The following is a 22,580-nucleotide window of genomic DNA, read 5'->3' on the forward strand; positions in this document are numbered from 1 at the left end:
CACAAACATGTGTTAAAGTGGAAGTAAAGAGTAGAATAAAATAGACATGTAATGGATAAATACCTCACAAATGTACTTAGTTACTTTCCACCACTGAATAATAGTCAGCTTCCCAAATGTTCAGCCTGACGTGACTGCAAATGTTTCACGGGGACCGTAGGGTCGGGAGGTAAAGTGAGGTGTAATTCAGGCTGTAAGTTAGACGGGCTATTCATGGAACAGTATGCTATGCGTGGGAATGCTGTGCCTCACTGTGGTCGCAGGGTTAGGTTGCTTAGATGGAAAATATCTAGTCTTCCATTAAATAGAATTTGGTTTCCCCGAAATTTAGTAGAGAGTAGAGAATATAACCCCAGATTTAAGGATTTCAAAATATGGGGGAATGGGTTTCATTTGGGGTGATAACAGCACAATTATTAACTTTATTAGCCTAATCATAGCTCTGGGTAATCCAGGGACACATCCGTTTTGTCAGGGACTACTTTTTTAGAAGAAAGTAGTCCCTGAAACTGGATTTACACCGGCTTTGTTTGCAGAAATTAAAGTGACTGTTTTGAAATGCACTTCTTCTCTGCTGTTAGCAACACAAATGCTAGCTTGTTGACCTTCACTTTATTGGAATAAAGGCAGAAAACGTAGAGACCGATACCTTAACTGTTAAAAGTATTACTAGGGGGTAATTAGAAAATGATTTAGGGTGAACTAGTCCTTTAAACACAGAGATTCTAAAGCTGTCTAAAGACGTTTGTGTGCCACTGATCAAAGGAACATAAGAATAGAGTAACTGAATGCCTTTTATGTGTTTATAGCCTCGGTCAAATTTAGAGCAAGTCAGGCACACATCACAGAGGACATTAATCTGTCCTATTCAGACTTAATTAGACCAGTCATAATTACAGTGCATTACACCTCTGTGGATCATACTTACAGTGACGCCATTTGAGTGGATAATGAATCAGTTCATTACGCATCAGGACAAAGATCTGTCGCTTTCATGGACTGTTTGAGGGCGGTTTGACAGAGAAAGCCTCTAATGCGATGCAGTGTACAGTTATTTCCTGAGACTTGTCGTGCTTGAAGTGTTAAAGGCAGTTATTGATGAGCACCAGAGCTGTGGAAAAATCACCCTCAATCCAAAATGGAAATACTTCTTTGCTGTTTCTCCCATAACTTGTTCTGTCAGTTTTGAAACCCCAGAGTGTGTGTCCTATATTTGTAGTATGTTGAGCAGACTACCACATCGACTGTCTCTGGGGATTCTCAGATGTCACAGGTAAAGCACCTCCTCCTCAAAGGGACCGCAGTTCATAAAGGAAACCCCTCCCTTGTCGCATCAACTTCCTTGTCTGCATGTCTGTATGGATGATCTGTTGTCTGGTCATGTCATTAAAGGCATAGAGTCCTGACTCTGTTTACTACAAGTCATTTCAAACTCTTTGTTTTCACTTGTTTCTTTTCCCACCTCCAGTTATTTAGTTCCCTGAAGCTTTTGTTCCCTACAGATGGGATCCTGTTCCCCTCTAAACATGTTACATGTTGCTAAGCCTGGTATTGCATGTAGTGCAAGATGCTTACTTTGGATGTTACCGTTTAGTTTGGTTGGTTTTGTCCGTTGTTTTGTTCATACAGCTCCGGAAAAAAACAAGACACCACTCCAGATGTTTCTTAAATCTTTATCTCTACATGTATGGCAGCCAGTCCAGTGTCTGTTGAATTCCAACACAGAGAAACATGTCAGTAGTTTATAGAATACAATACAATTCCTTTAACTCAAAGACATACCTTTAAATATTAGAACAAGAGAAAACGATAATGCTGAAGTGGTCTCTTAATCTTTTCCGCGGCTGTATTCATGCCCTTATCCTTACTTCCTGAGTATCATGAAGACTATATACTGTATATGTGTATAGATTATTTAGGTTTATCAGGAACATTGTAATCCTGCTAGTAATCCACGATGTAATCTGTTACTTCCCCATCCTGTGTGTAGAATATTTCACAGCTTTATTCTTACCCCTTTAGGCAGGGCCGGCTCTGACCCTCTTGCTGCTCCCAAGATTTTAGCTTGGAAATATTTCTTTACATAAATGGTGATCAAAACGTTTGAGACCCACTGAGATTAACTGAAAGTGAACCGTCTAAACACTCAGAGAGTCCTTTACCTTACCTGAGCTGTAGTTATCAGAGCCTATCCGTTAGCGCAGCTAGCACCAGATGCTAACAACAGCAATCCCGCCTATGTCAAAACCCGCAACGCCTGTAGGTCTTTAAAGCAATGAATAAATGAAAGTGGGTTCTTAGAGTAAAAGGTAAACAGCAAATAAATAAATATTACATTTCCTCTCAACCTCGATAAGATCCGATCATTATTAAATCCACGCATTTTGAAAAAACCTGTTCTGTGTTTCAGAATGTCCTGTTTTGTCCGTGATGATCGCTCTGTAGTTTAACTTCCTGTCATCAGGGAGCCCTTTTTGTCTGTCGGGTAGTTAATCGTGTTGACCTCTCTCCTTCGCCCAGTCTGGCCTGCCAACCAGGAAGGTCAGGAAGAAGGTCAAGGTGGACACTTCCAAGTTCATGACTCCATACCTGGCTCACAGCCAGAAGATGCTGGATCAGTACAGTCACGTAAGCCATGCAGATTAACACATTTGTGTCAAATTATATTAATGATCTCCTCTGTTAGTCCTTTTTTTGTCTGCCAGTCAAGTATTTCAGAGTGAGATACGCTCCTCACTTGAATATATGTTTGTGTGATTGTATTTATGTTTTATAGTTGCTTTTCTTTTGACTATTTTACCAAACTGAGTGGTTGCTGTTCTTTGCAGAACGTGTACCGGAAGGCTTATGAGAAGTCCAAAGGCCAGCCGATCGCCTTCATCGCTGATACTCCTGAGATGATTCGCATCAGGAAGGCTCAGGAGCAGCTCAGCGAGGTAATACAGAGGATTGGGGTGATATTTTACCCCCAAAATTGTTACGTTTTAAGCCATAAGGGTGAATTTTGACAGCTTATGGGAATGGAAGATCGATCATGTGGTGGACATTTGATTTGAGTGTAAATCTAGCAGAGATACTGACCAAACTCAAGAGATTTGCTCGTTGGCAAGGCATAGGAAGACTTGTTGATTTATAAATCACAGATCCACATAAGGTCATTCAGAAATGCTTTACAATAAAATATGCCAAAACTCTCACTTCCTTCAAAAAGCCCTCAAAACGCATCTTTTATTCCGATTTTATTCACTTTATTCTTTTAAAACTACAATTTATCATTCTTATTATTCTAAAATAATTAACATTGAAAGGCATAATATAGGGTGCAACAGAAACACATTATAATTAGATTTAAATGCATTTAAAAACTGTAATTTAGAGCCAAAAGACGAAAATAAAAATGAAAGGAAAGAAATGAAAAGCTATTTGGATAAACACACGTGTAAACAAGATGAAAAACGTACTTGATTGATTCGCTCGTGTCATGATTTCTAACAAACTACACTCATCTCCTCAGGTTAAATACCGCATGGAGGGCAACAAGACTCGGACAACCAGCTTGTACGGTGGTGAGGCCAGAGAGATCGCCCACTGTCAAGCACGTCTCTGAGCTGATCAGCAAGGTGAGCTACCTGAACCTAGATAGCAACAATATATATAACAATAAACCAACATTCGAAACAATGATGTACCTTTTATCTTCTCCAGGTTCTGTACAGACAGAAGTGGGATGAGACTAAGGACCGGTACCTGCTGCCGCCCGATGCTCCTGAGCTGGTGCTGGCTGTGAAGAATGCTGCTAACTACAGCAAGGTAAGCACTATGCTATTTCATCACTGCACAGATAATGCATTTTTTTGTTATTGTTTTGTATGCATGTGGTAATTCATGACCTTGCACCTCGTTCAGAAACTGTACACGGAGGACTGGGATCTGGAGAAGACCATGTGCTACCCGTACAGCGACAGCCCCGAGCTGCGCAGGGTGGCCAAGGCTCAGGAAGTCCTCAGTGACGTGAGTTCAATTCACACCAAACTGGAGGGAATGAAAATACACACTGTTCAATATTCAGTTTTAGAATTGTATTTGGTTTTAGTACTTAATTATATTATATAATATAAATTATATTATATTTTATTATGTTATATGATGTTATATAATATTACATTATATTATATTATATTAAATTAAATTAAATTATATTATGTTATATTATATTAAATTATATTATGTTATATTATATTAAATTAAATTAAATTAGATTGTATTATGTTATATTAAATTAGATTTATATTATATAATATTATATTACATTATATTATATTATGTTATATTGTATTGTATTATATTATGTTAACTTATATCATAATATGTTATATCATATTAAATTAAATTAAATTGTATTATATTAAATTATATTATATTATGTTAACTTATATTGTATTATGTTATACGAAATTAGATTTAAATTATATTATAATTATATTATATGTTATTACATTTAGGTTATTAACGTTTTTCATTAATTTCTTTAATATCTAATAAATGAATGAAAAACACATTTATCTTTTTTTGTAAGATAAGAAATAATAACACATACCATAATATAAGATATTATTTATATTACTCCTTTGAATCTGTTGATGACTGATGTTTGTCACGTTTGGATATGATTTTATTTAGAATACATACAGAATTGGTTATTCTATAAAAATTACCAAAAAATGTGACTTTTTTCTATCTGAATTCTTGGGCAGATTTTCATAAAGCATCAACCACAAAGGCATGCACCTCTCCTCCTCCTGATATTGTTTTTCTTTCTCAGTTTACATTTTCTTTGTGCTCAGTCAGATGTAGCAGCAATTAAACCCCCACCTCCTTTTGAACCAAAGTGTGTGTAAGCTTTTCTGCTGATGTAGGAAATTCCTCGGTCTTTGAAGCTGTGCGTGAGGCAGGCTGTGCACTCAGGTCAGGTATTGATGTTGTCGAATTAACCCTTTCACCTCCCGCCCGCAGATCCGCTACAAGAAGGGTCACGATCAGCGCAAGGCCAAGTACACCTCCCTGGCTGATCCTCCTGAGTGTGAGCTGGCGAGGAAGGCGGCCAATCAGCGCAGTGATGTAAGCAAATTTAATCAAAGCCGTTTTATAGGTTTGAAGCAAACAGGGATACTAACTTTGAATGACTTTTAATGACATATTTTTTATTTGATTATTACCGTTTTTTTAGCGTCATCCCCCTTTGATAGATCTTTTAATCTGTATTGTTATTCTTACTATTATGTTTTATATAATTGTATTTATTAATTGTTCTGTTGTGTATGAAAAGTGCCATTCAAATAACAGCTGTATTATTATTTGTATAATTATTATTATTATTATAAATCCTCTTAAAAAAATCACACCATATATTTAACATATTTTTCAAGGATAATTATAATTATTATTAACACAATTATAACTCCCTTAAATATTGTAAAGCATAGAGCAATTTAAGTTTAAAAAAAATGAAATTTGTTTGATTTTTTTCTCCAAATTATGCAGCTACAGTATAGAGCTAGAATAAGTGAACATATTATGTTAAAACACTATAAATACCTGCTGATAGTTAGCTCTATCACTATTTATAACAGTGCATAGGAGAGAAGTAAACCTCATTGCTTCTCAGGAACATTTCAGAGGGTCAAACTCAAATGGAAACAGTGCCCTCGGAGACCAACAAACACTGAGTCACTGCTAGGGATAACGGACCACCTGCTCTCTCATATTACCGAATACACTAAGCTGGAAGGGAGAGGCCAACAATAGTTTGAAATTCCAGTCGGTTTTATCACACAGAAAATAGATCGGTCTAATATGTGACATCATATCTTCTACACATTGCTTTACAACAAGGCCTTTCCTGTGTTAAATGCATCCTCTAATGATGATCATTTGTGCTCCACAGCTCAAATACAAGGAGGATTACAATAAAAATGTCAAGGGTCAGTGGTGCGAGACGCCATACTTCGACGTGGCCACTGCCAGGGTGGCGATGGAGAACTTAAGCAGTGTAAGTTAGCTGTTCTTCAACCTACAGAGCAGGATTTTATCATAACTATATGAGTTTTTCACTTGTCTTCATCTCACTTTCGATATTTTCTCCTTGCAGAAAAGATACACGCAAGATTGGGAGGATAAGAAAGACCAAATTTATTTCATGCAAACAGACACGCCCGTTTATGGAACGAACAAGAAGGCTGGTATTGCCTCTAGTGAGGTAAGTCCACACACACACACACACACACACACACACACACACACACACACACACACACACACACACACACACACACACACACACACACACACACACACACACACACACACACACACACACACACACACACACACACAGTGTTTTTATAGGACTTGTCTCATATGGAAGAATGGTCAGGATTAACACAAGAGTACAGAGTGTATTTTGCCCGCACATGAACTGCATGACCGACAGATCTACATTTGATTCAATGCCACTGCATAAATTCAGTGTGTAGTTTCGCTCGTCCTCAGCACCAGATGTGAGGAGGCTTTTTTTTCAGCTCCTCTATCCCACACACTCACTCACACACACAATGCAAACATGCGTCACTTTATCAAACAATAAAGACACTTGCGTCTCCACCACGACGTCATGTTACACTGAATGAGTAAGCGTGAAAACACCTCATAGACAACCTTCATCTTCCTCTTACTCACTCTTTCCTTCGTTTTCCTCTTCTTTTCAGATCAAATACAAGAAGGAATACGAGAAGCAGAAAGCTCAGGCGGACTACAACACGCTCCCTGCCACAGAGAACCCGCTCCTAAGACAGCTCAGATATGCTGGCACCATCCTCAGTGATGTAGGTGTCTGAAGAGATGGATTTTAGGAACAGTTATAAATGATACTTAAGGGGAAACAATTGACATAATCTTAAAGGTAGAATAAGTGTCTAACAATTTAGCATTACTTGTTTCAATGTGTTTTATTCCTTTTTAGGATCCCCATTAGTATAAGCATTAGCATTTCTTCCCTAGTGTCAATAGAGGGGATCCATGTCCTTTATTATTTGTTAAGACCCCTAGCATGAGCTTTAGCATTAGCTATTGTTCCTGGGGTCCATAAATGGCGACCATGTCCTTCATTCCTTATTTGAATCCCGATTAGCATTTGTTATTCTTCCTGGGGCCTGCGAATGGGGTCTATGTCTTTTATTCCTTATTAGGAACCCCATTAGCAATAGCTATTCTTCCTTGGGTCCACAAATGTACAGCCAAAAGCACTTATACGTATTATACGCACTTAAACAAAGCAGAACAACCAATTCAATTACAAGGAAGTACTAATTACTAACTACATTAAAAAAATGTATATCCTTTTAATTCAAACTAAAATGAAAACCAAAATATCAATGGAAAACAATACCTCAATAATTCATAGCAATCTTATTTTGTTAGCTCTTTCATACCCATGAATAGTTTATCTTAATGACCTTAACTTTTATATGCATCCACGCCATACTTTTACACATAAACAAAGGAATTCAAATCCGTTTTCAATTCTCTGCTAAAGATAATTGAATTTTTTTCACAAACACATCTCAATAGTGGTTCCTGAATTATTTGGAGGTACTGTTTCATCAAAATCTCTGTTCTCTGTTGAGACAAAAATGTAGCTTGCATTAATTTAGCAATTACTCTCGTTAGACTGAAAGGTGACTGCTGAAACGATTGAGAAAGTTGTGTGGGTGGTAGACAAAGTGTCTGTCACACAAGTGGATTGCCATATTAGCAGTGCGAATTAATCCATGTGGAAGACACTTGCAGTACTTTTTCACCCACAGGGAGTTAATTGATCTAATTGAATCAAGTTACCAGTCCTTCTGACGGGTTGTTGGCAGCTCGTTAGTGAGTCACATGGACAGATGATTTGTTCAGCTGTTCCTGTTTGTTTTATTTCTGAAGTTACTGATCATAATTGATATGCTATTTTCTGTTGTTCATGATCTGTTTCATATCTTCCCTGCAGAAAGTATATAAATCCAGCTATGAAAAGGCCAGGGGTTCAAGTATCAACTACTGTGACACGCCCAAGTTTCAGATGGATTCCGTACTCAAAAAGTTCACTGATGTAAGAATAAAGAGTCAGAATACTTTCATAAACTAACTGTGATATCACTTTATCATTTACTTTGATTCTCATGCATTTCCCTTTTGTTCTCCAGTCACGTTACAAAGAGAAGTATGAAAATGAGGTGAAGGGTCACTACATCGGCAGCTATGAGGATGTTTACATGCTTCATTGCCAGAAAATGGAGGAAATGAAGAGTGAGGTAAGTCTAACTCAAATCAGTGATGCAAGAGTTTATGATACACTTGATTGACTTTCTCCTGCAATTTACCCACTTTTTCTCATCCTGCAGCAACAATACAAATCCGATTATGAAGACATCAAGACAAGATGCTTCTACCCTCAAACAATGACGCCTGAATATGAAGTCAATAAGAAGCTCCAGCAGTGTAATGATGTGAGTAGTATGCACCACTTCAAACAGATTCACAGCTCTCTTATTTTGGTAAATATATGTCACTTACACAATTTTTCTTCCGTGTGGTTTGTAGAAAGTTTACCGTCAACATCCGGGCACCGTGAAATTTACACAGGTGACGGATTCACCAGTTCAGCTTCAAGCCGCCATCAACGCCAAACAGCTGAGTGACGTACGTATGACTGCACACACATCCTCCACTCATCCTGATTAAAAAATATATAAAAAAATGGAAATTAGCACAAACAGAAGGCACTGGTTGCCCCAAAAAATCATGAAAATAATTGAAATTGAGTCCGTTCATCCCATAAAGGGGATGTTACTCACTGTTTGCTCAGAAATTATATACGTTTCTTTTTACATCCTTGTCACATCTATTTATCGCCTCGATTGTTAGCTAATTGGCTAGATTAAATTCCCCTTCACATGCATATCAGCCTTAAAATGTGCCCAATCATCCACGTAGTCTTTCTCTGGGCACCATGGAAACAGGAGAGCCATTTTCTCTGTAGTAAAAATAGCAACAAGCTTTCAGTTAGCCCAGAATAAACCCTGTGATCACAGAGGGAGGCAGGGAAAGGGACAGTCAATATGTCTCGGATAGATTCCAGCAAACGCTGCTGCCCTCCAGTGACGGAAAATCAAAATGACCTGAACGTCTTGTGTTGGAAGTAACTGTACAGCTGCACACTCTTATAAAAATAACTGTATCACCTTGTTCTTTCTGCAGATCAACTACAAGGCCAAGTACGAGGACACTAAGTTCAAAAGCAATCTGCCCCCAGACTATCCCTTCTTCATCCAGTCCAGAGTCAACGCCTTCAACCTTAGTGATGTAAGTAACTACTCTTCTCTACTGATAACCGAACTTGAATTGCTTTAATGTTTGGTATATCTTTTTCATTTCTTGAATGGCATTATTCTCTCTTTACAGAACTGTTACAAGTACGATTGGGAGAAATCTAAAGCCAAAAAGTTTGAGGTCAGGGGCGACGCCATCTCGATCCTTGCTGCCCGCGCTCACACCAACATCGCCAGTGATGTAAGTATTTTACAACAAAGAAGAGGTTCTATTATTCTTTCTTTTTACCTTTCCTGTGTAATTTTATATAGGTTTTAGTGCATGTAAATGGTCTGCTAAGGCTAATATTTCAAAATTGATAGCTAACTGGACTCTGGTTTCAGACAGAGGGTGAAAAGAGGTGCTGCAGCACAGGCAGTATGAGAAAGATAAAGAGCTTTTTGAACATTAAAGCATGGAGAGGCACAAAAAACAAATATGAAACCTGAAAATATGCTAAATTATCCTCTTTAACGTTTCTGATTTTAGTATTTCTAGCTTGCTTTGTACATTTCATTGCTCCAGTTTCTTTAATGATCCACTTGTGTTCTTCTCCGCAGGTCAAGTATAAGAAGGCGTATGAGAAGAACAAGGGCCAGATGGTGGGAGCCCTCAGCATTAATGACGATCCCAAGATCCTGCACTCTGTTCGCGTGGCCAAAATCCAGAGTGAAGTAAGTCATCATCTTGTTTAGTTACTTACATTTCCCTTCTCATTCATTGAGAAGAGCTGAGTAAAGAGCTCAATGTCTTACTGATATCTCCACAGCGTGAATACAAGAAGGACTATGAAAAGATCAAGACCAAGTACCACTCTCCACTGGACATGATGTCGGTCACCTTGGCCAAGAAATCCCAGGGCATTGCCAGCATGGCCGGGTACAGGAGCATCAACCCCCACTACTTCCTGCCCCCCGACAGCATCCTTTTGGAACTGGCCAAGAAGTCCAACATCATCCAGAGCAATGTAAGTTCAGACTCTATTGTTTTTATCATAATACAAAACGCCCTGTTGCATGGTTAGTATGAGATCTGAATGTATTCATTGACGCCTTTCTTTTTCCCTGCATCACAGAATGAGTACAAGTCGGACTACAACAGCTACACCAAGGGTTCTGCATGGATCCCCTGGGGCTCTTTGGAGGTGGAGAAAAATAAGAAAGCTGGTGATATCCTTAGTGAGGTACGAGCACAACAGCACCGCTTCTTTCCCGAATGCATTCTTTGAAAGGTGTAAGTTTCATCACATGTTATGGAAGTATTTCTTACTAGTGTAATTTACTTCTCTCCTACAGAGAAAGTACAGACAGCTCCCGGACACCATCCCCTTCACCTCTATCGACGATCACCCCGTCATGATGCAGGCCAAAGTGAACCAGCTTATGAGGAGTGATGTGAGTCTACTGTCTTCCTCTCTTTATTTGTACCTTGGTTGTCTGTGGTTTGATTTACAGTAAGTGCAGCACATATAATGTCTGCTATTTTTGCCTTGCAGCGGTTCTACAAGAGAGGTCTGGAGGAGGTCCATCAGAAGTACTCTCTGCCTCCTGATGTCCCTGAGTTCCTGCAGGCCAAGTGCAACGCTTACAACATCAGCAAGGTAAGAATTGAATACTGAGGGATCACCAGTTTAATTTATATACCCACATGTTCTAATAGCACACCTTTTTTGGTTGTAATTTAGGATAATTTGCACCTAAAGAGTAAGCTACGACATATAATTTAGTGTGCCAAGTGTGTTCCTCTGTTTTTGTTGTTGTTTATATCTGTAATCTCTCATTCCAGAACACTTACAAGTATGCCTGGGAGGAGTTGATTGCTAAAGGCTATGACCTGAAGCCCGATGCTATCTCTATTATCGCCGCCAAAAAGGCCAGACATGCCGCCAGTGATGTAAGTTTCTTGAACTGTGCTAAATTCACTCAAACGTTTCCTCTGTGCCAGATAAAGTGTGTATCTTATTGCAATATATGATTGTAAAAGCTGAATAATAAAGATGCTATATGCTGTTTTTTTACCTCTAGATCCAGTATAAGAAGGCCTACGAGAAGGCCAGAGGACACCATGTGGGCTTCCGCAGCATCAAGGACGACCCCCTGCTGGTCCACTACATGCAGGTGGCTAAGATGCAGAGTGAGAAGAACTACAAGAAGGACTACCACAAGGCCAAGCTGAAGTACCACTCCCCAGTGGACATGATGAGTCTGACCCAGGCCAAACACGCCTCACGTGTTCAGACCTTCACCGGCTACAGGAAGATCCCTAACGGCTACCAGATCCTGCCTGACAACTTGAACGTGCAGCGGTGCCGCAACATGATGGAGATTCAGAGTGATGTATGTTCTCACTTTTTTACCCAAACAGTTTGTGTATGTGAGACTCATTTTCCTTTTAGGCACTTTTCAAGATTCAAAGATTCTGGTTTAATTTCATATTTCATTTTTTCACTTCATGACCCAGTTTCAAACATTTTTCAGAGAAAGCATAACCAAATGGTATGAGTCACACTACCTTGAAGTAATTGAAATAGTTACATAAAATTTAAAGCATCTTTCCCAACATATAATAGTAATATATGAGGATGAAACCTTAATATCCTGGCTAAAATAGCTATTTCTCAGGTCTGATACTTAGCATACTTCACTTGTCTGATTACAGGTTAACTACAAAATGGACTATGAGACCTCAGTGAAGGGAACTGGCTGGATTCCCATTGGTTCCATTGCTGTGGAAAAAGCCAAGGTGGCTGGAGCAGCTCTGAATGAGTCAAAGTACCGCCAGCACCCGGACACCTTCAAGTTCACCAGTACCTCAGACTCCATGAACATGATGCTGGTCAAGTCCAACACCAAGATCATGAACGCGGTGAGAAGAAGCAATATATATATATATCACATGACTTGAGTCTTTCAATCCCTTCCCAGAATAGACAAAACAATGTCTTTGTTGTCTCTTTGCAGAAAGAGTATAAGGCCAGTGGAGAGAAGTTTATGCACACCTACCATCTCCCTGCTGACGTCCCTGAACTGATGCAAGCCAGATACAACGCTGTCAACATCAGCAAGGTGAGTGGCACATCCTTATCTAGTATTATCCAGCATTTGTGCGAAAAAGTATCTAGAAATGACTTTGTCATCCTGTAACCTAACACCTGTGATCATTTTATTTAGAATTACTACACCTACGCTCATCGTCAAGATCTGCTCAAAGGACACCACGTGAAGGAAGATGCCATTTCCGTTACTGCGGCAAAATTGTCCACCAACATCGCCAGTGATGTAAGTAATGTGGCAATAATAAACCTTTTGAATCGATAATGAACTCGATAATGCTTTTCATGCCTAATGTTTGTCTTTTTTTTTTACAGTACAAATACAAGCTGGCTCATGAAAAGGCAAAGGGACACCATGTCGGCTACCGCAGCATCAAGGACGACCCCCTGCTGGTCCACTACATGCACGTGGCTAAGATGCAGAGTGAGAAGAACTACAAGAAGGACTACCACAAGGCCAAGCTGAAGTACCACTCCCCAGTTGACATGATGAGTCTGACCCAGGCCAAACAAGCCTCACGTGTTCAGACCTTCACCGGCTACAGGAAGATCCCTAACGGCTACATGCTCCTGCCTGACAACTTGAACGTGCAGCGGTGTCGCACCATGATGGAGATTCAGAGTGATGTATGTTTTACCTTCTTACCCATACAGTTTGTAGATGTCCATGACCAATCAGCATGCATTTGAGGATCCGTGTGGAGCTGGAAACGGAAAAGAACAGAAAACAGAAAAAGCCCCTCATGCAAATGTACCGTGAACACACATTAGCTTTCTGTAAATATATACAAAGAAGTGCAAATAAAGCCGCCAGATAGCTCAGTTTAAAACTGGTGGCCCATAGGTGTCCATTGCAAAGAACAATTCACGCAGTGTCATCCCCTCTGGTGCACTTAAATAAAGTCAATGGATCTTTGGAAACTAGCAAAGCAATAAGCACATTGATGACAAATAAGTCAAATCCTGAACATCTTCTTCTCTTTAAACCCACAGAATCTCTACAAGTCAGAGTACAGCAACTTCACCAAAGGCACCGGATGGATCCCTATTGGTTCTATTGATGTGGAGAAGGCCAAAACTGCCACAAAAGCCCTGAATGAAACAGGCTACCGCCAGCACCCAAGCTCTTTCAAATTCACCAGCAAGACTGATGCCATGAACATGACTCTGGCCATGGCCAACACCAAGATCATGGATCAGGTAAGAATGTCTCCCAATAATAGAGAAAGCAATGCCTTCAAAACTCCAAAAGGTGTTGATTATTGATGGACTTGTTTTCTTCCTCTCTAGTCTTCATACAAAGCTTCTGGAGAGAAGTTCATGCACACCTATAATCTGCCGGGTGACAGCCCTCAGTTCCTTCAGGCTAAATTCAACGCCCAGACCCTTAGCGAGGTAAGAGGACATCATATTCATTAAGTTAGACCATGTTTTATTTGCCCAATATGCAGAAATGTTAACACTTTTCCATGTTTTATCCACAGAGTCACTACAAGCAGAAGTGGCTGGAAGATATTGCCAAGGGATACGACATGAAGCCTGATGCCATTTCTGTCCTGCACGCCAAGCGTGGCAGACATATTGCCAGCGATGTATGTATATCAAAAATCTACCCAACAACCAATGCACTTATTTCCATCTAACTGAAAAAATCAGTAATGTCTATAAACTCCTTTTTTCTTTTTCAGATCCAATATAAGAAAGAATTCGAGAAGGCAAAGGGACACCATGTGGGCTTCCGCAGCATCAAGGACGACCCCCTGCTGGTCCACTACATGCAGGTGGCTAAGATGCAGAGTGAGAAGAACTACAAGAAGGACTACCACAAGGCCAAGCTGAAGTACCACTCCCCAGTGGACATGATGAGTCTGACCCAGGCCAAACAAGCCTCACGTGTTCAGACCTTCACCGGCTACAGGAAGATCCCTAAAGGCTACATGCTCCTGCCTGACAACTTGAACGTGCAGCGGTGTCGCACCATGAACACCCAGTCAAGTGATGTGAGTTTGAAACATTAAAAGAGGCCTTAAAATGCCCTTTTGGGTTTTCCCTTTCCTGTAGTGTGTTCTGTAGGTTTTAGTGCATGTAAATGGTCTGCAGAGGCAAAAATTCTGAAGTCTCCTTCCAGAGTAAATATCAATAATTAGGGATGCACCGATACATCGGTCAGACATCGTTATCGGCCGATGTTAGCCCTATTTGCACCGCAGGACATCAGTAGATAAGGTGACATCACCGATGGCAGGCGCCGATGTTTGTGTTTTGCTACGTGACCGGGAGAAGTCACGTTAGCGTCGTTGTTTTTATATCTGACGGAATAAATCTGAAGTCAGGGCATCATTTTGAAGGATTAGAACAGTGACTGTGGGTCTGCCGTAACTTTAAAGTCAAAAGGGGGGCGTCTCCTCTCCTCTCCTCTCCTCTCCTCTCCTCTCCTCTCCTCTCCTCTCCTCTCCTCTCCTCTCCTCTCCTCTCCTCTCCTCTCCTCTCCTCTCCTCTCCTCTCCTCTCCTCTCCTCTCCTCTCCTCTCCTCTCCTCTCCTCTCCTCTCCTCTCCTCTCCTCTCCTCTCCTCTCCTCTGTGCGATCTGCTGCTGCCCACTGCATGTTGCAGGACTTCCGCCCCGTGTAGCGGGTGTCTGCAGGATCGGTAAATTAAATCCATCATTCAGTGTTCTTAGGAGGCCGTCGTTTATATTTGTGACTTTGTTTTACTTGCTGCTACTCCCGTTAACTTCCAGAAACTTATTATGGCTCGCTCAACCTCTCTCTCGCTCTCACACATGCACACACGTATCCCCCACTCTCTCTTAAAGGGATAGGCATTTTTTCAATGGGTGCATCCCCATTAATAATACGGTTGTTTAATAAAGAACCTTCCAAACAGAGTTAAAAAGTGCTCTAACATAATAAAAATAATAATAAACAAAAGTAAAATGAACTTAATTTAAAATAAATTACCTAAAAGTTTACAATAATTTGAATGGTTAATATTTTCATTAACAATGTCGTGGAAGTATTTCCATTTCCTGCTTTATTTAATCCACAAAAACATGATGATGTATTTGTATAGGTCAAGATAAAACTTCATTAGTTTAATTTGGTAATATACATACAAAATCATCAACAGATGAATGCTTTTTGCAAAACAATTTAGGAGATATTTAACATTCATCATTCTTTAATTTACTTATGTTTCTTTTCAGTGTGACTACAAGTCTGATTGGAACAACTCTGTCAGAGGCACTGGATGGATCCCTATCGGCTCAATTGGAGTTGAGACTGCTAAAGTTGGCGGTCTGATTCAGAGTGACAACAGGTACCGCACCCACCCCTCCACCTTCAAGTTCAGCAAGCTGATGGACTCCATGGATCTGACTCTGGCTACTGCCAACAACAAGATCATGAACAAGGTGCAGCATGGTGAACAGTACTGTAGAGTGAACAGCCACTAAGAATGAGTTATTATCATCATTCATTTGTTTTCTGATCTTACAGCAAGCATACACTTCAGCTTGGGAAAAGGACAAGCTGAGCATCCACGTCATGCCAGATGCTCCTGAGATCATCCTGGCCAAGGCTAATGCCCTCAACATGAGCAACGTAAGACATTACATCACAGTATACATTTATATCCAGTCATACTTTTGTTTTATTCCTATTATATTCATCTGACTGTATATGTTTTCACAGAAACTTTACAAAGCTGATGTTATGAAGATGGCCAATAAGGGCCACAACCTCAAAGCAGACGCCATCCCGATTTTGGCCGCCAAATTGGGAACTAGAATTGCCAGTGACGTGAGTTGAAAATACATTCCTGTACCCAATTAATAAGTGAACCTACTGAAACCCAACATGCAAGTTAAACAAGTATTCTTTCACTGTTTACAGTACAAGTACAAGCTGGCTTACGAGAAGGCCAGAGGACACCATGTCGGCTTCCGCAGCATCAAGGACGACCCCCTGCTGGTCCACTATATGCACGTGGCTAAGATGCAGAGTGAGAAGAACTACAAGAAGGACTACCACAAGGCCAAGCTGAAGTACCACTCCCCAGTTGACATGATGAGTCTGACCCAGGCCAAACAAGCCTCACGTGTTCAGACCTTCGCTGGATACAGATCGATCCAGCACACTTACTCTCTCCTCCCTGATGCAATCAACCTGAAGCTCGCTCGCACCATGACTACCCAAGCTAGTGATGTAAGTTTGAAACATTAAAGGGGCCCTACAATGCTTTTGGGGGTTTTTTTCCCTTTCCTGTAGTGTGTTCTATAGGTTTATGTGCATGTCAAGGGTCTGCAAAGTGTAAAATCCCTGTGTTCCCTCCAGAGGGAGGTTCTTTCCCAGCTCTTATTGTCTGAATTATGTGTTTTCAGTGTGACTACAAGTCTGATTGGAACAACTTTGTCAGAGGCACTGGATGGATCCCTATCGGCTCAATTGGAGTTGAGACTGCTAAACTTGGCGGTCTGATTCAGAGTGACAACAGGTACCGCACCCACCCCTCCACCTTCAAGTTCAGCAAGCTGATGGACTCCATGGATCTGACTCTGGCTACTGCCAACAACAAGATCATGAACAAGGTGCAGCATGGTGAACAGTACTGTAGAGTGAACAGCCACTAAGAATGAGTTATTATCATCATTCATTTGTTTTTCTGATCTTACAGCAAGCATACACTTCAGCTTGGGAAAAGGACAAGCTGAGCGTCCACGTCATGCCAGATGCTCCTGAGATCATCCTGGCCAAGGCTAATGCCCTCAACATGAGCAATGTAAGAGGAATCCTTGAAGCTGTTGAATCAACTTCTAATTGTATATTGGTTTGTGTATGTGAACACTGTTGTATTTTACTTTTATCCAAACAGAAACTTTACAAAGCCGGTGTTGTGGCGATGGCCAATAAGGGCTACCACCTCAAAGGAGATGCCATCGCAATTTTGGCTGCCAAGTCTGGAACCAGGATTGCCAGTAATGTAAGTTATAAAAAAACATCCTGTGTGAAATCCATCTGCTAAAACTAAAAAACAGTGTTGTGCGTGTTAATGACAAAGTATGTGTTTAATGTCTCAGTACAAGTACAAGCTGGCTTACGAGAAGGCCAGAGGACACCATGTCGGCTTCCGCAGCATCAAGGACGACCCCCTGCTGGTCCACTACATGCAGGTGGCCAAACTGCAGAGCGACAAGAACTACAAGAAGGACTACCACAAGTCCAAGCTGAAGTATCACTCCCCAGTGGACATGATGAGTCTGACCCAGGCCAAACACGCCTCACGTGTTCAGACCTATGCTGGATACAAGCAGTCCAACCCACACTACACTGTGATGCCCGACGCCATGAACCTGCAACTCGCTCGTAACATGCAGTTCATCGCCAGTGATGTACGTGGAGAGTCTGAGTTAAATAATATCTATTTACACAAGTGTTTCCATCCAAAGTGTAACATTGACCTGCATCTGTTGTCATCCCCCCTCAGAACCAGTACAAGAGTGATTATGAAAGCTTCGTTAAGGGATCAGGATGGGTCCCCATTGGATCGATCGATGTTGAGAAAGCAAAACTAGCTGGCCGTATCTTCAGCGAACCCCAATACCGTCAGCCTGCCAGTAACTTCAAATTCACCAAAGACATGCACTCCATGGATCTCATGCTGGCCACCGCCAACAACAAGATCATGAATAAGGTGCTAGAATGGATTTGCCGTTAAAAGTTTAAAAAATGGGTCTACTTTAGCGTCTATGTCACCTAAATGTTTTTGTTTTGTTTTAGCAATCCTACACCACTGCCTGGGACAAAGCCAAGACTTCGATCCACATCATGCCTGATGCTATGGACATTGTTCTTGCCAAAGCAAACAAGAGGAACGTCAGTGAGGTAAAGTGTGATACCTTAATGTTTCTACACATGTTTTTTGAGATCCTTCTAGGGTCTGTTATGGAAACAAACAACACTAGAAGTATGGATGTTGCCAAAAGGAAATGGTTGGGACCAGTAAACAGAATGGTATCTCCATTTCGAGAGTAATCATATATTTTAAATACTGTTTGCTTCGAGTCTGAGCTAGATTAGCAGGGTGTTCCCTTGTTTTACAGTTTGGTAATACACTGAATTGATTATATTACTTCCTGTTGGAGCATTAGTTTATTCATTTGAAAGTAAAGATGTAGATGTGCTTCCCTTAGTGAAAATGTATATATTTTCTCTCTGCAGAAACTGTACAGATTGGACCATGAGCTGTCCAAGAAGAAGGGCCATCATCTTCGTGGAGATGCCATTTCAGTCCTTGCTGCCAAATCTTCCACTACTATTGCTAGTGATGTAAGTGTCTGTGTGGATATTTGATACAACTGTATACAACTGTACATATCAATTGTGATATACTCACCCTCAACTCTTTTTTAGCATAAGTACCACACAGGATACCGTAAGCAGGTGGGCCACCACATCGGAGCTCGCTGCGTCCAGGACGATCCTCTGCTCATGCTAGCTCTGAACTCAGCCAAGATTGCCAGTGACGCTCTGTACAAGAAGGACTTCAACAAGTCCAAGACCAAGTTCAACCTGCCAGTGGACATGATCGCCTTTGCGTTGGCCAAGAAGAACCAGATCCAGGTCAACCACGCCAACTACATCACCCGCCTCCACAACTGGACTTGCCTGCCTGACTCCAACGACGTGGTCCAGGCCAGACGTGCATATGAAATACAGAGTGATGTGAGTATCAACTTAAATAATGAACAGGCCCAAATATGAACCTGAAAATGAGCATATTAGGACCTATTTGAGAAATATCTTTGACCATTTTAACCCTTTGTTTGCATCCAGGCTGTGTACAAGGAGGACTTCAAGATGCTGCAGGGTATCGGATGGGTTCCAATAGGTTCACTGGATGTTGAGAAGGCAAAGAAAGCCGGTGACGCTCTGAATGAGAGGAAGTATCGTCAACACCCAAGCAACTTCAAATTCAAACTCACCACTGAAGACATGTCCCTGGTGTTGGCTAAGGCCAATAACCAGGTCATGAACAAGGTATTTTCTATGCAGTTTCTTTTTATGCATGCGTTCCTGCAACTTAACAGGTTGTCTTTAACTGTAGAGTGACTTATTTTATTTCTTTGTTGCACCAAGTACTTTTTATTATGTTGTTTGTTCAGTTTTTTTAAACAGAGGAAAGCAAGACAACACTTTAAATAGAATAAATCGAAAAGGAATTCTAACTTTCATGCCATTTTTGGGAAGTTCTATCAATTTCAAAATATTAAATTGGCTTATTTTGGACACATTTAAAGTAACAGACTTGCAATCAATTGTTTTAAATATAATGTATATCCTGAATGTCTCCAAAATTGTTATTTTATGTTAAAAGAAAGTGTTGTAGTGTCCGTCGCTCTTTGAGAAATATCATCACATCATCTGCATAGAGAAATTCAGCCTTAAATATGAGATTTTCTTATAGCCCATCATTTGAAAGGTTTAGAGATCAATGCAAACAACAACCCTGATAAAGTACAAGCTTGTTTTGTGCCCCTGCATGTAGAAAGGAAATGTGATGAAGTTATTCAGTGTAGTTTTGATCTATTCAATGTAATCTTGAGCACAATTGAACATGTGCAAAAGTGAGAAAAAGTTCCTGCCGACTTGAAAACATTCTCCACTTTACTAGATTTAACAAGTCCAACAAGTTAGGAGTATTCTAGTGTCATCAGCTGTTTATATAATAGTTCTACATTTTGTATTATTGAAACATACTTTTGTTTGTTTTTACTTTGAACTACAGCAAGCTTACACTCAAGCCTGGGAGAAAGACAAGACAACCGTCCATGTCATGCCTGATGCCATTGATATTCAACTCGCCAAAGCAAACAAATCCAACTACAGTTTGGTGAGTCACGTTTTCTGAGTGGTGATAGCTTTTAAGCGACATTTTTATTGGTACACAACCATTTTTCAGAAGATGTTGAAGATGTTTTAAATGTTTTTCTTTTCCTTGTACAGAAAATGTACAAGCAGGCAAATGAAGACGCCAAGAAGAAGGGCTACGACCTGCGCAATGATGCCATTTCCATCATCGCAGCCAAGAAGACCAGGGATATTGCCAGTGATGTAAGCTGTGGGACTTCTTTTTTAAATCGTCTCTATATATTTATCACTGCACATGTAACCATGGATCTTTGCTATTCAATTGTCTTCCAGCACAAGTACCATGAAGGATACCGCAAGCAGGTCGGCCACCACATCGGAGCTCGCTGCGTCCAGGACGATCCTCTGCTCGTCTTGGCTCTGAACTCAGCCAGGATTGCCAGTGACGCTCTGTACAAGAAGGACTTCAACAAGTCCAAGACCAAGTTCAACCTGCCTGTGGACATGATCGCCTTTGCGCTGGCCAAGAAGAACCAGATCCAGGTCAACCACGCCAACTACATCACCCGCCTCCACAACTGGACTTGTCTTCCAGACTCTAATGATGTGGTCCAGGCCAGACGTACATATGCCATCAGGAGTGATGTGAGTATGAATCCTTAAATGTATCTTATAGAAAGTTTACTATGAACTGTATTACACCTTTTTTTTGTTGCATCCAGGCTGTGTACAAGGAGGACTTCAAGATGATGCAGGGTATCGGATGGGTGCCAATAGGTTCACTGGATGTTGAGAAGGCAAAGAAAGCCGGTGACGCTCTGAGTGAGAGGAAGTATCGTCAACACCCAAGCAACTTCAAATTCAAAATCACCACTGATGACATGTCCCTGGTGTTGGCTAAGGCCAATAACCAGGTCATGAACAAGGTATGGAATCATCAATCCTGTAATCAATAGGGTTTAATGTATACAAAGTGGCTCAGTTTAACTTCTTACACTGATATTATGAAAACTTCTCCTTCTATTAAAATGCATTCTTGCAGAGTATAAGGTAATATATATTTTTCATGTTCACAGAAAGCATACTCTGACGCCTGGAACAATGACAAGACAACGATCCACATCATGCCTGACTCTATGGATGTTCTTCTAGCCAAAGCAAACAATGTCAACTACAGTTTGGTACGTGAGAAATTAAACATAATATGGTTATGCAATTAAATACAGTATAAGGATTATATGATGATAATAGTCATTCATGTTATCTAAGTTAACATTTCTAAACAGGGTTACAATATGCTATATTCATTAGAATAGTGTTTTGTTTGAACACATCTGTGTCTTATTATAACTCAGACCTACTTTGAATTGGAAATTAATTTACATATTAATGGTGGCTGTTTGTGTTTGTTTACAGAAAAAGTACAAGCAGGCAAATGAAGACTCCAAGAAGAAGGGCTATGACCTGCGCAACGATGCCATTTCCATCATCGCAGCCAAGAAGACCAGGGATATTGCCAGTGATGTAAGCTGTGGGACTTTTTAAAAAAACCGTCTCCATATATTTATCACTGCACATGTAACCATGGATCTATTACATTTCCTTCCAGCACAAGTACCATGAAGGATACCGTAAGCAGGTGGGCCACCACATCGGGGCTCGCTGCGTCCAGGACGATCCTCTGCTCGTCTTGGCTCTGAACTCAGCCAGGATTGCCAGTGACGCTCTGTACAAGAAGGACTTCAACAAGTCCAAGACCAAGTTCAACCTCCCTGTGGACATGATCGCCTTTGCGCTGGCCAAGAAGAACCAGATCCAGGTCAACCACGCCAACTACATCACCCGCCTCCACAACTGGACTTGCCTGCCTGACTCCAACGATGTGGTCCAGGCCAGACGCACATATGCCATCAGGAGTGATGTGAGTATGAATCCTTAAATGTATCTTATAGAAAGTTTATTTTTGGAACATGTTGGACCATATTACACTATTTCTTGTTGTGTCCAGGCTGTGTACAAGGAGGACTTCAGGATGATGCAGGGTATCGGATGGGTGCCAATAGGTTCACTGGATGTTGAGAAGGCAAAGAAAGCCGGTGACGCTCTGAATGAGAGGAAGTATCGTCAACACCCAAGCAACTTCAAATTCAAGCTCACCACTGATGACATGTCCCTGGTGTTGGCTAAGGCCAATAACCAGGTCATGAACAAGGTATGGAATATCATTACAATTATGTCATAATCAAAATACAT

General features: G+C 40.7%; 1 protein-coding gene across 1 annotated transcript in view; it reads left to right on the plus strand.

The window, feature by feature from the left end:
* neb (nebulin) overlaps positions 1-22,580 on the plus strand; it is a 68,649-nt gene that overhangs the window by 3,878 nt on the left and 42,191 nt on the right. The window contains 53 exon segments of the mRNA XM_063887631.1: positions 1,220-1,273; positions 2,521-2,628; positions 2,829-2,936; positions 3,515-3,589; positions 3,591-3,620; positions 3,706-3,810; positions 3,907-4,011; positions 5,014-5,118; positions 5,945-6,049; positions 6,149-6,256; positions 6,765-6,881; positions 8,048-8,149; positions 8,244-8,351; positions 8,442-8,546; positions 8,641-8,739; positions 9,298-9,402; positions 9,502-9,609; positions 9,969-10,082; positions 10,178-10,375; positions 10,484-10,591; positions 10,704-10,802; positions 10,904-11,008; positions 11,194-11,301; positions 11,433-11,744; positions 12,067-12,273; positions 12,369-12,473; positions 12,579-12,686; positions 12,776-13,087; positions 13,454-13,660; positions 13,751-13,855; positions 13,945-14,052; positions 14,149-14,460; positions 15,665-15,871; positions 15,957-16,061; positions 16,152-16,259; positions 16,353-16,664; positions 16,841-17,047; positions 17,134-17,238; positions 17,332-17,439; positions 17,537-17,848; positions 17,944-18,150; positions 18,237-18,341; positions 18,678-18,785; positions 18,870-19,181; positions 19,293-19,496; positions 20,245-20,349; positions 20,463-20,570; positions 20,661-20,972; positions 21,050-21,253; positions 21,404-21,508; positions 21,744-21,851; positions 21,937-22,248; positions 22,336-22,539. Coding sequence (XP_063743701.1) covers positions 1,220-1,273; positions 2,521-2,628; positions 2,829-2,936; positions 3,515-3,589; positions 3,591-3,620; positions 3,706-3,810; positions 3,907-4,011; positions 5,014-5,118; positions 5,945-6,049; positions 6,149-6,256; positions 6,765-6,881; positions 8,048-8,149; positions 8,244-8,351; positions 8,442-8,546; positions 8,641-8,739; positions 9,298-9,402; positions 9,502-9,609; positions 9,969-10,082; positions 10,178-10,375; positions 10,484-10,591; positions 10,704-10,802; positions 10,904-11,008; positions 11,194-11,301; positions 11,433-11,744; positions 12,067-12,273; positions 12,369-12,473; positions 12,579-12,686; positions 12,776-13,087; positions 13,454-13,660; positions 13,751-13,855; positions 13,945-14,052; positions 14,149-14,460; positions 15,665-15,871; positions 15,957-16,061; positions 16,152-16,259; positions 16,353-16,664; positions 16,841-17,047; positions 17,134-17,238; positions 17,332-17,439; positions 17,537-17,848; positions 17,944-18,150; positions 18,237-18,341; positions 18,678-18,785; positions 18,870-19,181; positions 19,293-19,496; positions 20,245-20,349; positions 20,463-20,570; positions 20,661-20,972; positions 21,050-21,253; positions 21,404-21,508; positions 21,744-21,851; positions 21,937-22,248; positions 22,336-22,539 — 8,013 coding nt within the window.

This window comes from Eleginops maclovinus, chromosome 7 (genome assembly GCF_036324505.1).
Source record: "Eleginops maclovinus isolate JMC-PN-2008 ecotype Puerto Natales chromosome 7, JC_Emac_rtc_rv5, whole genome shotgun sequence".
Classification (NCBI taxonomy): Eukaryota; Metazoa; Chordata; class Actinopteri; order Perciformes; family Eleginopidae; genus Eleginops; species Eleginops maclovinus.